General features: G+C 44.9%; 1 protein-coding gene across 2 annotated transcripts in view; it reads left to right on the top strand.

The window, feature by feature from the left end:
* LOC124799394 (solute carrier organic anion transporter family member 74D-like) overlaps positions 1 to 17,663 on the top strand; it is a 213,403-nt gene that overhangs the window by 186,405 nt on the left and 9,335 nt on the right. For both annotated transcript variants that reach the window (XM_047262920.1, XM_047262921.1), the window contains exon 11: positions 16,944 to 17,110. In XM_047262920.1, coding sequence (XP_047118876.1) covers positions 16,944 to 17,110 — 167 coding nt within the window. The remainder of the gene's footprint in view (positions 1 to 16,943; positions 17,111 to 17,663) is intronic.

Below are 17,663 nucleotides of genomic sequence, written 5' to 3'. Positions count from 1 at the left end.
CGACATCGATACCTCCCCTCAGTGCAGCAATCCGTGAATAATGGGCTGCCATTCCCCATAAACCTTCCAGCACCTGACTGAACGTATGCCTGCGAGAATGGAAGCTGTCATCAAGGCTAAGTGTTGGCCAACACCACACTGAATTCCAGCATTACCTATGGATGGCGCCACGAACTTGTAAGTCATTTTCAGCCAGATGTCCGGATACTTTTGATCACATAGTGTATGTGGGCCCTGCAACGAACTCGTGCCGTCACAATAGTCGGCTTGTGCTCCACACTTCGCGAACGCTCGGCTCCGTTCAGAACCCACGAGAAATCAGTATGTAATTGAAAGGATACGCACTAAAGGTCTTAATTTTGTCGCATGCTGTCGAGAACTTACAAGCATTTAAACAAGCAGTCAAGAATTATAAAGCTCGTCTGAAATGGTTACTCGTTCCCCGCCGGAGACAACTGCTTTTACTCGTAACATCTGTAGTGTCACGTGGTATGACGTATACGCCACGGCCTATCTTTCTCGTGGGCTTCGAGTTACCCGTGCTGACGTTATTGTTGCTATACTAAACTTTAGGATGGAAGGAAGCTTTACTTTCGCTGAACTCTGCAATATTCATTTAATTTATGGCGAGGCAAAAAGTGTTGCGAGGGCAGCCGTACGAATTTACCGAGCCGTCTGCTGTGGCCGAGCGGTTCTAGGCGCTACATAGTCTGGAACCGTGCGACTGCTACGGTCGCAGGTTCGAATCCTGCCTCGGGCATGGATGTGTGTGATGTCCTTAGGTTAGTTAGGTTTAAGTAGTTCTAAGTTTTAGGAGCTGATGACCTCAGATGTTAAGTCCCATAGTGCTCAGAGCCATCTGTACCATTTGAATTTACCGAGAACGCTTCCCACGACGAAGACTTCCTGCACGATCGATATTGTTTGCTGTTCACCAAAGATTTGTATCATCATAATTCTCTATCTTTAATCGACTTTTATTTTGCAATTTTCGCCATAGCGTATGGTTCCTCCACGATAGAGCTCCACATCACTTTGGTCACAGAGTACGAAGACTCTTCAACAGACAATTTGCAGAACGATAGATACGACATTTTGGTCCACAACGATGGCCATTATGCAGTCCTGATTTCAGTCCACTGGATTTTTACTTTTGGAGCTATATGAACGGACTTATTTATGCTCAGCAAGGAAATAATATGGACGAACTTACGCAGAGGATTTTTCTATGCTGCCAATGCCATAAAGGCAAATGTGCATGTGTGTGAAAGAGTGCGACGAGACTGGTTTCGCCATAATGAAGCATGTATCGAAACCATTGGTGGGTATTTTGGACACTGATTGTAGTATTGGTGTAAGAGGAAATAGAGTAATATGGGATTCATTGTGGTACTGTTGTACGAAAGAAAATAATATGAATTTAATTTTCGTTAGAGTGTTGTTGTACAAAGAGGAAACAGTTGATTGTAACTAAAACACGAATAATTACGTGATAATTGGTTGATTTTCTACTAAGAAAATCACATTTTATTTAACGTTACCTTTTCTTCACTGCCACGACCTTCGTTATGGTAATGTTGTAAAACAGAAAACGTCTGATTGTACTTAATTCATTGTTTGCGCAGAAAGAGTTATACGCTCTTGACAACCCAATGACTGTTTACATTGCTTGTGTCGGCAGCACCTGACCGCCGCGCCGCTTAGTTGTACACGTCCAACATTTAGATTGTTCTGGTCCGTCCGTTACTCATCTCTGACCGCCGCGTCGATGTTGGTAACACACAAGCAAGGTCGTGTACCGTCTCTTGACAATGTAAACAGAAATGCATCTGCTATCAATCCTACAAAATCTGTCTTTTAGGAATGCAAAAATAAAGAACATGATACAACGGTATTGCAGTGGACCTTTTTCTCAAGCACACCAGGATGTACCGTATTTATAATTTTGGCAACATTTATCATTTACACCCTTTATATTTCTTTACACGCCAGTTCTGCAGAGAATCACCTCATCGCATACCTTATCAGTCCACCTAATTTTCAACATTCTTCTGTAGCATCACATCTCAAATGCTTCGATTCTCTTCTGTTCCGATTTTCCCATAGTCCATGTTTCATTACTATTATACAGTGCTGTGCACCAAACGTACATTCTCAGAAATTTAGTCCGCAAATTAATGAGTATGTTTCATACCAGTAAATTTCTCTTGGCCACGATGCCCTCTTTACCAGTGCCAGTTTGCTTTTTATGTCCTCATTTATCCGTCCATCGTGGGTTATTTTGCTACCTAGGCAGCGGAATTCCGTAACTTCGTATACTTGGTGTTCCCAAATGTAAAGCTTCTCGTCGTTCTAATTTATTCTACTTGCCATTACTTCGTCTTTATTCAATTTACTCTCACTCTATATTCTATACTCATTAGACTGTTCATTCCACTGAACAAGTCCTGTAATTCTTCACTTTCACTGAGGACAGCAATGTCAACAACCAATCTGATATCCTTTCATCTTGAATTTTAGTCCCACTCTCGAACGTTTCTTTGATTTCTGTCATTGGTTTGTCGACGTATAGACTGAACAGTGGGGGTGAAACACTACTCTCGCAAATTACGACATAAAGAAAAGTATTATTTTCATACATAAAGAATGCATGCGCTTAACAATATCGCAGATCACACCTGTCAAAAATATGTCCTAATATACACTGCTCAACGAAAGTTAGGAATACCATCGTAAAATGTAGTCTACGATACTATAGGTCTCATTGACATAGGCACTTCATGCATTGTTCAGTGGAGCTCATATAGCGTAAGGTGTTTACTACTGGAATGCTTTGTAGCCGTTTACCAGTCATGTAACCATATCGCTGCCACAGCGGCACACCACGAGCAGTTCAGTTTCAACAAAAGCTTCATTTAGTCTGTGTTCAGCACCGCAGTAACATGCCACGTAGGGGTATACAACACTTTGTTAGAGTCAGGGTACTGGCTTCACTTTCTACCGGTTACAACACTCGCTTGCTGTTACACAAACCTCTACGAGGATTTCTAATTTTGACCGTGCGTGTCTCTAATGGATGAGGGTATTGGACAGTAATTTTGAATATACTGCAATAAATAGAAAAACTAAACAGGTTTTTACTTTGGGGATAATGAAAGTAATAAAGTTCATATACGAGTGAAAAAGCGAACGGTCGCCAGCCCAATTAGTCACATTAATTTTAAATATTATGTTCAATAATAATGAATATTAGTTGTTGTAGTGACTTTCTTTAAGGTTCCCTTTGTATAGCACACTAGATGCACATGAATACATGGCAATCTAAGTTGTGGCTAGCAGTAGTTATCATTAATGCACAAACAAGAAATCATAGAAAGCAAAATTGTACCTCACTCATAATAATTAGTTACAATCACCATCATTACGTAACTCAGTACTGAGTTGTTACTGCAGGAAGCACTGAACTGAAGTTGGACATGAAGAGGCTTCTGACTTAACTGACATATAAATACCACAAATAAAATTAAACGATACCACAATTAGACTGTTTGTACTTCCCTCTATAGAAATATATCAGATTTCTTTAGTAACGATAATATTCTATTTATCTTTCTAATAGGTTCATGATTAGGATAAAAGTTATGGTTCTAAACACAAGTTTATAGCACTTGGATTATTATTGAAAGCACTCGCACAGATTAACTGGTCCATGTTCCAATACATATCTGTGTGCATGAAGTTGGTGGAGCAGTGGCGAAGTAGTGATGGCAAGCGACGTGGTGGCTAACTGTACTCACGGCTCTTGATGTTTGAATGCCCTATACAGTTTCTTCTTGGCGACGGATTTTTGACGTGCTGGAGCCATTCCTTATTGCCGAGAGTACCATGCAACAGCCAAATCCACATCCGAGGCAAAATTCCTTCTAAAACGGCTTCCAAATGCCTCCCTTGGCACCCACGATGTGTACCGTGCAACGGCTATCCTCTGACCGCGTACCGTTCCCACCAAGGAGCCGCCCAGTTCGACCGCCAAAACCACCTTTTACATCGCGCCAAGTCACTTCCGTTGCGGAGGGACTTCCCTACATATTTCATGTTTTACAGCACAAGTGCCCTAAGCATGTACCAGTTTCCAATATACAACGTTTTCTTTACAAACATACATATATTATATAATTTCATTATTTTAAACATTATTTAGTTTTTTCCACACATACATTACAAACTTTAAATTTCATGTCACAAATCAATGACCTTAAATAATAAAGAACAAACACTTCATAATCACAGACACAATTACATAATACAAAAATGGTTCAAATGGCTCTGAGCACTATGGGACTCAACTGCTGAGGTCATTAGTCCCCTAGAACTTAGAACTAGTTAAACCTAACTAACCTAAGGACATCACAAACATCCATGCCCGAGGCAGGATTCGAACCTGCGACCGTAGCGGTCTTGCGGTTCCAGACTGCAGCGCCTTTAACCGCACGGCCACTTCGGCCGACTACATAGTATAAACCTACTTCTAATCGATATAGGTGTTACCAGGTCATACACAGCAAGATGTTTCCGATTGGTTACATGTCACTCAAAGCGATGTGACTAAGGTGTGGAGAAAGTACAGAGAGATGGGAAATGTGAACGATAGCACTCACAGTGGTCGTCGTCCTCGTATGACGACACCGATGAAGGATCGTTTCCTACAACTGTCGTCTCGCAGGCGCCCTACATCAGCTGCCAGAAATATTGGAAATGACTTCTCCCAGGCAACAGGGACTCGTATCTCAGATTAAACAGTGTAGAGTACTCCATCCTAGTCGATGATCGCACCGTACTCTAGCAGTGTCTCGGTATCTTCAAAGATGCAACATCAGCCGAATGCATTGGCCAGCACAGTCCCCGGACTTGAATGCAATTGAGCACACATGGGACATGACAATCTTCAGGACCTCACTGAAGCTGCAATTAGGACCTCACACCCCAACATGAACTTGATGGTCTCATCCAGAGCATGCCTCGCAGAGTAATGAACTCGTCCGTGTGCGGGGAGGACATATTCACTACTAAAGACTGATAATCATCATTACGAAATTAGGATTTTCACTGCTTTGTTCTCAAAGTGTACACTTAAGAGAGAGCTCTCCTTTGTAATGTTTTTTTGTAACTAACCAAAATCGTTCTTGCTTTCAGGAGGAATCATGTTTATTTTGTTAATAAGGTATTGTACAAACAACAGTTGGTGCATTATAAGGAGTCCTTGTAGTAAACTCTGTGATATTCCAAACTTTTGTTGAGGTGTGTATTATGACAAATCGAAAATGGTAAAAATATATCCGAATATATTAACCGTTAAAAATATATCCTAATACATTAACGAGAGGGTGGCATCGTCAAGAGAAACAAACAAAATCAGAAAGGCGTCGTCGAACATAAATAAAAATACGATGGGACCTAGGCCACAATGCCGGCAGTCGTGATGTGAACGGCATTGCTTTTCGTAACAAACGAGGGTACGGTTTCATAAACATACAATTATATAAAGAGAAATTACGTAATGCATGTAATTAGGTAAAAACTATTCGGAAATTTCAGTTTATTAGTTTTTATAATAATGAAGTGAAACACTGTGAAAAGCAGATGAAATAGATATCACAGTTGTTAAATACGATACGGGTAGCTAAGAACGTTTTTTTCTCAAACACTGTTCCTGTAATTTTAAATAACATGTAATACCATACTCAAGCTCAAGTTTAAAGAATTGACAAAATTACACAATAATTTATAGGATTTATGTTTACAGGATGTAGACTATCTATTAGCAGTACTTGGGTGCCCATTTTTTCTAAAGATCTGAAGATGGTTACCACTGACAGAAATGATGGTCTGGGAAGAAAAGTTCGTGATCATAGACTGGAATAAAAGAAACAAATCCGTTCGCAGGCTCGGTGCTTGAACTCACATTTATCACCGTTCAGGACGAATCTGAGTAGGTCTCACCGTGACTAGACGGAAAGCGGGTAGTACACTACTGGCCATTAAAACTGCTACACCGCGAAGATGACGTGCTACAGACGCGAAATTTAACCGACAGAAAGAAGATGCTGTGATATGCAAATGATTAGCTTCTCAGAGCAATCACACAAGGTTGGTGCCGGTGGCGACACCTACAACGTGCTGACATGAGGAAAGTTTACAACCGATTTCTCATACACAAACAGCAGTTGACAGGTGTTGCCTGGTGAAACGTTGTTGTGATGCCTCGTGTAAGGAGGAGGAATGCGTACCATCACGTTTCCGACTCTGATAAAGGTCGGATTGTAGCCTATCACGATTGTGGTTTATCGTATCGCAACATTGCTGCTCGCGTTGGTCGAGATCCATGACTGTTAGCTGAATATGGAATCGGTGGGTTTAGGAGGGTAATACGGAACGCTGTGCTGGATCCCAACGGCCTCGTATCACTAGCAGTCGAGATGACAGGCATCTTATCCGTATGGCTGTAACGGTTCGTGCAGCCACGTCTCGATCCCCGAGTTAACAGATGGGGACGTTTGCAAGACAACAACCATCTCCACGAACAGTTCGACGACATTTGCAGCAACATGGACTATCTGCTCGGAGACCATGGCTGCGGTTACCCTTGACGCTGCATCACAGACAGGACCGCCTGCGATGGTGTACTCAACGACGAACCTGGGAGCACGAATTGCAAAACGTCATTTTTTTACGTGAATCCAGGTTCTGTTTACAGCGTCACGATGGTTGCATCCGTGTTTGGTGACATCGCGGTGAACGCACATTGGAAGCGTGTATTCGTCATCGCCATACTGGCGTATCACCTGGCGTGATGGTATGGGGTGCCATTGGTTACACGTGTCGGTCACCTCTTGTTCACATTGACGGCGCTTTGAACAGTGGACGCTACATTTCAAATGTGTTACGACCCGTGGCTCTACCCTTGATTTGATCCCTGCGAAACCCTACATTTCAGCAGGATAATGCACGACCTCATGTTGCAGGTCCTGTACTGGCCTTCCTGGACACAGAAAATGTTCGACTGCTGCCCTGGCCAGCACATTCACCAGATCTCTCACCAATTGAAAACTTCTGGTCAATGGTGGCCGAGCAACTGACTCGTCACAATACGGCAGTCACTACTCTTGATGAACTGTGGTATCGTGTTGAAGCTGCATGGGCAACTGTACCTGTACACGCCATCCAAGCTCTGTTTGACTCAATGCCCAGGCGTATCAAGGCCGTTATTACGGCCAGAGGTGGTTGTTCTGGGTACTGGTTTCTCAGGACCTATGCACCCAAATTGCGTGAAAATGTAATCACATGTCAGTTCTAGTATAATATATATGTCCAATGAATACCCGTTTATCATCTGCATTTCTTCTAGGTGTAGCAATTTTAATGGCCAGTAGTGTAATTGCTCTTCCGTGGCACAGCATGTTAATGGCGTGGGACACCATTTTCTTTACACTTTGAATTTGATTCATTGAAATTAAATGAATGAATCTATGGGGATGAACTCCATGAAGGTGCAGGGACATGAAATAATTTCGGTACGATACTGCACTGCTCAAGAGTACGATGCAAAGCTTATTCGGATATGCATGCATTTCCGAAGGAACAGGAACTGTGACGACCACAGCCGGTATGAATTACATGAAACGTATTCGCAGTTGCGAATGTGGACAACCATCAGCTGTGGAATGGAATGATGACAGTGAAAATTTGTACCGGACAGGACCTCGAACACGGATTTCCCGCTTTCCGCGAGCGGTCGCTTTACCTTTAGGCTATACAGGCACAGGTTACGGCCACCACCAAACCTCCATACGTCGGCAAACATATATCTATAACCTGTACATTCATTATGTATATTCCCTTAGAGGGGACGCACTATAATTGAACGTCGCATAAAGACGACACCGCAGTACCTGTGTTGTTCAGAAGCGCGATGCAATGTTCCTTCGGACAAAATGGTTCAAATGGCTCTGAGCGGTATGGGACGTAACATCTAAGGTCATCAGACCCCTAGACTTAGAACTACTTGAACCTAACTAACCTAAGGACATCACACACATCCATGCCCGAGGCAGGATTCGAACCTGCGACCGTAGCAGTCGCGCGGTTCCGGACTGAAGCGCCTAGAACGGCTCGGCTACCGCGGCCGGCCTTTCGGACATGTATGCATGCAATTCCTGTATCGAGTCCCAATTCGGCATAAATTTTCACTGTCGCCGTTCCATTATACAGTTATTGGTTGTCGATATTCGCAACTGCGAATATATTTCAGGTAGAAAATAATTTCAACGAAAACCGATCACAGATCGTAAGCACGTAGCGTAATGAACACATCGTAACTATTGAAAAATTGTTACACCAGACCGGGTCTCGGACCAGGATTTTCAGTCTATCGCGAGCATTTACCTTAACCCTTAGACTGCGTGAGCACGGTTCCAGGTCTCGACTCCTTTTGTTATCACACATGTTTCCACCAATGATTGTCTATCAACACAACAAGACGTCCGTGGGAGAGAATCTGGTTGCAGTGTTCAGAAACGGAACTTGGAAATATCCGTGACAGTGTTCGACCGATGCCTGCAGGTGTGATCACGTAGCCCAAGGATTAAGGTGAATGCTCGTGGAAAAGAGGAAATTCAGGCTGTAGACCCGGTCGGGAACAAATTTTCATGAGAAACAAATTTTCATTAGGCACGACGTATTCCTCTTGACATGGTTCCAGTGTCAATGTTTGTGCCTCTACACAGTGCTGCCGTTTACTGAACACCTAGCAGACTATCAGGAATATCGTTACCAATTTACAGGCTACTGGTGCCTTTTTTTTATTTTCATTATTACACATTTTCGACTTTCAGAAGAGTTCGCTGAATGTAGTCTGCGTGGTACGGTATATGGTGTCTCCATCATCATATAGGTATTACAGCGAGTCTTCTACAAAAAATTTGCGTTTACATACTACGAACTCAAAAATGGAAGTACAATCGTTTCCATTAGTCAGCATTTAAGGGAGCCTTTTACAGGCCTTGGACGCTAATTGTTTCAAATCTCTGCATCTAGTAGATTCCAAACATGTTCCCTGTGTACCCTCCCTTAATGGTCCCCTAGATTAGTACCAACTATTATTTTTGCCACGTTTAGGTCCATTACATTTCGTTATGGTCTTACGTCACCAGTAGGTCTAGCAACGTGCTTTGCAAACAATTTGCAAACATGTACTACGTAAATGTCGGAGACATGTGGCTTAAGAAACGGTGTATACTACAGTAATATATGGCAGAATGAAATATGTAAATAAAAACAAACTCCTCGGCCCAGAATCGAAACCTTGACCTTCTACAAGCTAACTCAAACCGCTATCTATTGCACCAACTACACAGCACTGCTGTTATTTCTGACAGAGGCAGTTACCGTACATGTGACTGCAGTGTCACCAAACTGCCAAGCTTTAATGGCCATTTAGCGCCGGAAACATGTACAGGACGAAATTCTGTGAGAGTCATTTTTGAACTGCTAGCATGTGAGGAGCCGAGCTGCTAAGTCCGAGTGCGCGAATTTTTCTTTACCGTGTTTAGGTAAGGGTGTTTGCCTCTGTAACTTACAAAGTAATAGGTGACGGGAAATTTTATTGCGGTAGGTCAACATAAGAAATGTTACACTTTCTGCAGAGCTATGAACATTGTTTACTGTGTCATTTTCCAAAGAGTTACAGCGAAGAGATACAAGTCTTTTTAAATGGAACCGTAGCTGTTTCTCTCATTCACTGGAATCATTAAAACCAGCTGTGTACAAATCAGTTGAAATCACACTCGTCTCAGGTTTAGCTTGGAAGCTACAACCCTTCAAAGTTTCAGGGGTGGATACCACACTCTGCACGTAATATGTGACTGTGTGGTGATAGATGTTATGGCGGCGGAATGTTGACTTCAGTTAGGCGTTTAAATGTGTCAGTATTTCAGAATGCACAACGCAATGTGCTTTCTAAAGCATGTGTGGACGAGATCTAAGGTCGGTGGTGTCATGGAGCGACATACTTCCTCGATGCGCCGTTTTAGAGCATCTGGCGCTGTGGGCTCAGTGACATAAACACGGTTCTTTAGGTATCACCACAAAAATAAATCTACGGTACTGAATTGGGCGATCGTGCTGGCCATTTGTGAGGACCATGGTGCTCCATGGAATCTGTTGTTTAGTTCTTCCACAACATGATGCGCAAAATGGGCTGGGTTACCATCGTGCTGCATCCACATATGGACTCTGATGTCTAGACACACATGTTCAAGGAGAGCATCCGAACAGTCGACTATAAAAGCCCAATACATCTCACCTGACAGAGTACGTGTAAAGTAGTGGGACCGATGATTTCATCCCCAAGGATTCCATATCATTAATAGACCACTGACGTTGATGTTCGACATATAGTATCCATCGAGGATTGTCTGCGGCCCAGTTGTGCACTTTATGACGGTTGACTGCAAGGCAGTTTGTGAAAGTGAACTCATCAGAGATCGTAACACTTTGTCCAGAGTGAATTACGCATGGCCCATTCACAGAAAGTAACTCTCCAATTGAAATCGCTCCCATGTAGCCTCTGGATCAGTGACAGGCGGTACGGATGAAACCTATGGCCCTGTGCTATACACCACGCAGATGTAAAGCTGATACGAGCGACTGCAGCAGCATCTTGTAAGCTGTCATGAGGATCGTGGCGTATTGCAGCTAAAACAAACACGTCTCCTCACTTCTTGCAAGTCCTCGTCTGTTACTGTCGCTCCTTCCCAAGCTATCTGTTTCCCGAAGTCGTTGATCAGCACGTAAGAAAATAATGGCTGACGGAGCTCTTCTGCTAGGATATTTCACGGCACACGCCATGGCTATGGCTACTTCATTGTCAACAAACTCGTTGTAGGTGTATGGTATCTTCATCCGAAGACAGTAGCAGCAGAACACTGAACACCGTTTGTTTGTGCGGTCCGACCTGTCACTTATACAGCACTGTACAGCGACAGTCGTCAGTCCAACAGCGTATCGAGGAAGCTTGTCGCCACGTGACAACGCAGCATCTTCAGAAGGCGCATTGCGTGACGGCGTGTGGTATTCATCCCCGAATCTTTGAACGTTGCAGTTCCCAAACTAAACGTGATAGGAATGTGATTTAAATTGATTTGTACACAACTGATTTTAATGATTCCGGTACATGTAAAAACAACTACTCTTCCATTAAAAAACTTGAACCTCATTAATGTAACTCTTTGGAAAATAACACACTAAACCACGCTCATAGATCAGCAGAAAGTGTAACGTTACTTATCTTATGTTGACCTACCGCAATAACTCTTCCCGTCACCTATTACTTTGTTACAGAGGCACTTTTAGTGAAACACACACACACACACACTGTCCTTCTCTCTCTCTCTCTCTCTCTCTCTCTCTCACACACACACACACACACACACACACACACACTCACTCACTCACTGAGACACAAATGTTAAGAAAAAATTCGATACGTTGCACCATTTCCGAGCTATTTAGCATTGAAGTTAGCCAATCGGGTTGTCAGGCGCGAAAATTCAAGTTTCAGCTAACCAAACAAAAGCATTCGCAGGGCAACACCGCCCCTGGCAGGCGGCTAGAATGCTCGCACGATGCCCCAGCTGGCTAATTTCAGTGCTAAATAACTCGTAAACGGCACACCGTATCCAATTGTTTTCTTAGCATTTATGTCCCAGTTCAACCCGCCCTGCAACATCCCTACAAGCATTTCAGGCATTTTCTGGCTACCCTGCATATACAGGTGGACATCAATAAAACCGACCAACTGCAGGGACGGATTACTGACAGTAAATGGAGGAAAAAAGGGCCGATGAACATGTGTCCGGAAATGCATGGTTGCCATGGTGGACGGAGCTGACGAAAAACAGTTCCTCTGATCACGTGCCGTGTATTGCCTGTATCTTGCAGGCTGTGTGATGACGTAGCGTACCGTAGGCAGCAGAATGGTCCGGTATTCATGTTGGGAACAAGCTGAAATGCTGTTCTTGTACGACAAAGCAAAGGTTTGGTTCAAAAATGGTTGAAATGGCTCTGAGCACTATGCAACTTAACTTCTGAGGTCATCAGTCGCCTAGAACGTAGAAGTAATTAAACCTAACTAACCTAAGGACATCACACACATCCATGACCGAGGCAGGATTCGAACCTGCGACCGTAGCGGTCGCTCGGTTCCAGACTGTAGCGCCTAGAACCGCACGGCCTCTCCGGCCGGCTAAAGGTTTGGAGACCGGGCTCTACAGGATATTGAAACAAATCCTAGTACAAGCTCCAGGCCAAGTGGTCCGCCAACATGGTGAAAGCCAAAGCGCAGTTAGTATACTGCATGACAAACGCTACTATGTCAATCACCTACGAGCCCATGGAGGCCACACTGAACGTTTGTTATGACGAGGACGCGATGCAGCTGGGGTGTACTGTGTTCCGGGACGATTTGTTGTCGTTAGATGCACAGCGTCCATTTCCGGACACATATTTATAGAACTTTTTTTCCTTCATTTCCTGTCATTAATCCGTCCCTCCGTCCATGCAGTTTGTCGGTCTTATTAACGTCACCCTGTATATAACGTACGTTTTTTCCAACCGTTAATATATGTAGGAAAACATCTTTCATGGTCCTTTGTGCTTGATATTTCTCCTGCACATGTACGAAGTTACGAACAATTCTGACCGATGACAGAGCTGTAATAAACCATGAAAATGGCTTCTAAGCAAGACACTCGTTACAAGTAGCTTGCTGTAATTGAATTCTCGGTTGCGGGAAAAGAAACCGTAGCGTATATCTTTGAAAGTTTATGTGCAGTTTATGGTAATGCCGCAGTTTGTAGTAGTACGGTTGAGTGACGGGCAAAGAAAAGTTGAAGTGTCAAGAAGTGCAGAAACGGAGCTCCATGGTCGGCAAAGTTCGATACGTCCTGCCACAGGCGCTACTGAAACGATGAAAATCATACGAATACCATTATTCGTACAGATCGGCGCGAGACAATCCGTCAATGATGGCAGCGAAATACATGCAGCGAAATCAAGGCTACGGGCGAGGACAGTAACTTTTACCAACAAGGAATACAGGTTCTTAAAAACGCTGGCGTAAAGCCATAGAACGTGGTGGATACTGTGTAGAAAAATAGTACATGTAAAATGAATTTAGGTTTATATTATCACCAAATTCTAACTCTTATGAATAAATAAAATTGTTGGGCATTATTTATTGCATAGGGTTTTCGGAAATGATTTAGAGTAGCAGTTTTTGTACCTGATTTGTTAATGCAAATGAGTCGGTGTACAGGGGATCTGCCATACTCCCCACAGACGTGAGTACACAGCTGCCACCTTTCTGGCAACATCATTACTGTTTGGCGGATAAGGTGTCTGTGACACTACGAACCCACGCAGAGCTGCCTGCATTCTTCGCTGCCGCGAACCTCTTATCTCGCTGCGCGTCCGTCATGTTATTCACTAAAGCACAGTCAGTCAGGTGGAGCGAAATCTGGTGAAAATGGTGGGTGTGGCACAAGAATGAGCTCCACTGATGTTAGCTTTGCAGCCGTGGCGTTGCTGGGGTGGGACCGCGCATTCTCGTGGGGGAGGACCATTCCCTTCGGCCACTCTCTGTCGTCTTTTCTGAATCTGTTGTTTTGACTCCTTCCACAGAACGCATGCGGTCCATCTTTGTCGACGATAGTCGCCTTTCATCTTGTCCATAGCTTTCTCTACTTGATTACGAACAAGTGCTGTCTTTTCACTGTACACGACTGTCACCTAGCGTCTGAGTGGTGTGTTAGAATCAGTTCATCGCCCTAGGAGAGGACGTCCCTGTAGTTTAAGCGGTATTCGTAAGACTGGACGAGGAGAAGGAAGGAGAGATTAGTGTTTAGCGCCCCGTCGGCAACTAGGTCATTAGAGACGAACCACAACCTCGGATTAGAGAAGAATGTGGAAGGGAGCCGGTCACGCTCTTTCAAAGGAACTATCCCGGAATTTGCACAAACTATGTAAGAAAATGATGGAAAACCTAAATCAGGATGGCAGGACGCGGATCTGAACCGTCGTCCTCCCTCAGTACACTTGTAAAACATTTCCGAACGCACCTCGTATCTTGTCCATTCATTATCGTTATAAGACTTTTATTACTTGAAAACTATACCAGGTTGGTTTTCAACATTATCGTGATACCTTCTTTCTTTCACTTGCGCCGTTGTCCCGCAATGTTCGCAGGGTCAGTCTGGTTACAACGGATTTGGCAAGGTTAATTTAAAAGGGTGGCCGGATGCCCTTCCTGCCGCCACCCCATACCCCCCACGACGGAATCAGTGTACCCCAGCTGTCTGCGTCTAGTGAAAACCATGAAATAGTGCAGAAGTGTTAGAAATGTCTGCGTGTCTTGTAACTGAGGCGGGACGTGGGGACCAGCCCGGTATTCACCTAGCGGGATGTGGAAAACCGCCTAAAAACCACATCCAGACTGGCCGACACACCGGCCCACGTCGTTAATCCGCCGGGCGGATTCGATCGGGGGCCGGCGCGCCTACCCGAGTCCAGGAAGCAGCGCATTAGCGCTCTTTTGTGTGTGTGTGTGTGTGTGTGTGTGTGTGTGTGTGTATGTGTGTAGTCGGGGGGCAGAGTGGGCAGGGGTCGTACTTGGAGGCCTGGCCACAGTGTCCCCGTTTCCTGACAGGATAAGGGAGAGGGAGTGGGAAGGAAACATTGTACATTTATATAATTTTTTTTTATTAGTAACAATAATATTTTATTTATTCATTTAATTTTAATGTCCCAAAATAAAAATCATATATGAAAAAGAAGGGAAAGAAATATAGGGCCGAAGTGACATCCTCGTCACTTCACAGGGAGTAAATCTTATCCCTCGAAACAACGTAAACCTGGGACTCCCCACCGCTTCGGGGGGTTATGAAACATGCTGCCTAGAAAGTTCGCAAAATGTGTTTTATATTTAGAGTGGCGGCGGATGATTTCGTGTTGTTCTAGTAGATAATGGCAATAGTCCATGCCCGATATCAAGGTACGCGAGAGCACGTAGTGCGATGCGTGTCCTCCAATCCGTCGGATTGCAGATGTTTTTTGTGAGGGGAAAAAGACAGCGTCAGGGAAAAATAAAGCGTCCGTCGTGATCGTGGATTCGTCGGTGCGACGGAGGAGGGCCATGATGCGTTGCGTCAGCCGCCAAACATCCTTTGCCTCACCGCACTGCAGAGGATGTTCGTCGGTGTCCTGCATGCCACGTATAAGCAGAGTGGGGAATTTACCGTGCGAATGTCGTACAATCGTTGGCGGTTGACTGTCTTGCGGTTGATTAATGTATACCATGACGATCGCGCTGCTGTGGTGAGGAGAGGCGTATGGACAGTTCGCCAAATCTGTCGCCAGTCTCGCGTTGAGTATTTAAGTTCGACAACATTGCTGCCATGATGACGCCGCAAGTATCGATATATCTCACGGGTAGTGGGGAGTCTTGTAGAAGGTATCTGTAACTGAACATAACTAAAATCAACAAAGAATCGCGCAACGTGAGAAAAAGAGGGCGATATTGTGGGACGTGGGAAGAAGCACATCCAGGGTTGCCGACGTGATGGCGTGTTGCCGTTGGTTCCAAGTTCGTAGCGTCGCTCGCAGGTATAGAGCTAGAGTCTTGTTCCGCGCATCCGTGAGGTTAAGCCCTCCAGAATGGTATGGGACAGTTAAAGTCTCGTATTTGATCTTAAACAACATTGCTTGGCTGACATAGTATCCAAAGGCCGCCATTAATCTGTCAGCAATACCATGCGGCATTGGCAGTACCTGTGCAAGGTGGGGCAGTCGCGAGGCCAGGTGAACATTAGTGTAGTCCACCCTTTGGAGCAGGTCGTGCGTTCGGAGTGAATTGTTGCGTATGTGCAGTCGGACGTGCTGGAGGAGACGTCGATAGCTCGCCGCCGCTGATTGCCGTAGCGATCGGGTGAATAATACACCTAAGCATCGCAAGATATCCATCGTCGTAAACGGACTGTGCAAAGCGTCCAGCCCTCGACCGATGTGCATAATCTTGGTTTTATTCATTTTGACCCTACTTCCCGCAGCTACTCCGTACGTAGTAAGAAGGGTAACCACCTTACTTACTTCGTTCTCCGACTGGACGAGTATCATCAAGTCGTCGCCGTATGTAGGACACATGAATGAGCTCACACGTAGTCGGACGACTGTTAGAGTCCGTCGAAGAGTCGGCATCAATGGTTCGAGCGCTATTGTAAACAGTATCATTGACAAGGGACATCCTTGCCTAACGGAGCTGCTAACAGGAATCGTTCCTACCTCCCTGCCATTGACTCTCACCGTCGAAGAAGCGCCGCGAAGGAGGCGCATGAGGACGGTAATAAAATCCTATGGTATCGCCATGCGTCGCATGGTCGAGTCAAGGAAATCATGATTGAACCTGTCAAAGGCACGATCAAAATCCACCGATACGAACGCCGCTCGCATGCGACAAGCTTCCGTCAGGGAAATTACGTCACGGTATTCGCCTAGGATAGAATGTATGTTGCTCCGAACCGCTAGACAAGCCTAGTCTGGTGGTATTGTCTTGGATATTACAGTCTTGAGCCTTGCCGCCAACATTCGCGCAGCGCTCTCGGCTAACCTGGCGGGTTACCTTATAAAGTTTAACTTCCTCATTCTTACACTTCAATTTGTGGACCCCAAGGGGCACGTACAACGTGCGGTCAGTGTTGCATTTAAATCCACGTGCGCTGCACGATATCGACGGCGACAAGATCAAATGCATTGCGAATGCGTGTATTCGAGTTACGAATGTCTGTAAACTGGGTGCGGTATAGCCGGTGAGGTCGTGCCTGCGACTGTTGCAGACGTTCAGCCGGTGCAGCTGCATCGCGGGGCCCGGCGGCGGCCACGCCGTGGAGGGGGCGTGTCCCGCCAGCTGCGCCGCCAGCTTCGGCGCCTTCCTGGCGCTGCACTGCCTCACCAGCTTCCTCGTCGCCACAGGCCGCGCTGGCAACCTGCTGCTGCAGTTCCGGTACGTCACTCACCACGCACTGCCTTCACGTTGCTTTAATAACATCTTTGCGGTCTTACTTCCTAATCTAATGCCCACAGAACCATCTGACTAAATTTTACTACACTCCATTTCCCTTGTTTTACTTTTCTTGAAGTTCATCTTACAACCTCTTCTCAACAATCTGCCCATACCGTGTAAAATGTAAACTTTCACGGCCTTAAATGTCACACACTAAAAATTTCAGGATATTACGCCGTGGCCGGAAGAATTTCCTGCTGAAACCTAACTTTTTGTCCCCATCTGTGGATATAATCTTCAAGGGAGGTTGAAGCTTTCTCGAAGGTCCGATGCACACCCTGCCATGCTGCTGATCGAAATAAAATATCATTCCCCTCACAGTCATCCAAAAACCCACCAGAAAATAGCAATACCTAAAATTGTGCAAGGATGCTCGAAAATCTTTGGAAAAGAAGGCATTTACAGGATATCGTGTAGCTGTGGAGACGTGAACATGGCTGTTACTACACTGAAGGGCCAAGGAAACTGCTACACCCGTCTAATACCATGTAGA

The sequence above is a fragment of the Schistocerca piceifrons genome, chromosome 1, assembly GCF_021461385.2.
Source record: "Schistocerca piceifrons isolate TAMUIC-IGC-003096 chromosome 1, iqSchPice1.1, whole genome shotgun sequence".
NCBI classification, from domain to species: Eukaryota; Metazoa; Arthropoda; class Insecta; order Orthoptera; family Acrididae; genus Schistocerca; species Schistocerca piceifrons.
This window is presented reverse-complemented; position numbering and strand designations above follow the sequence as displayed.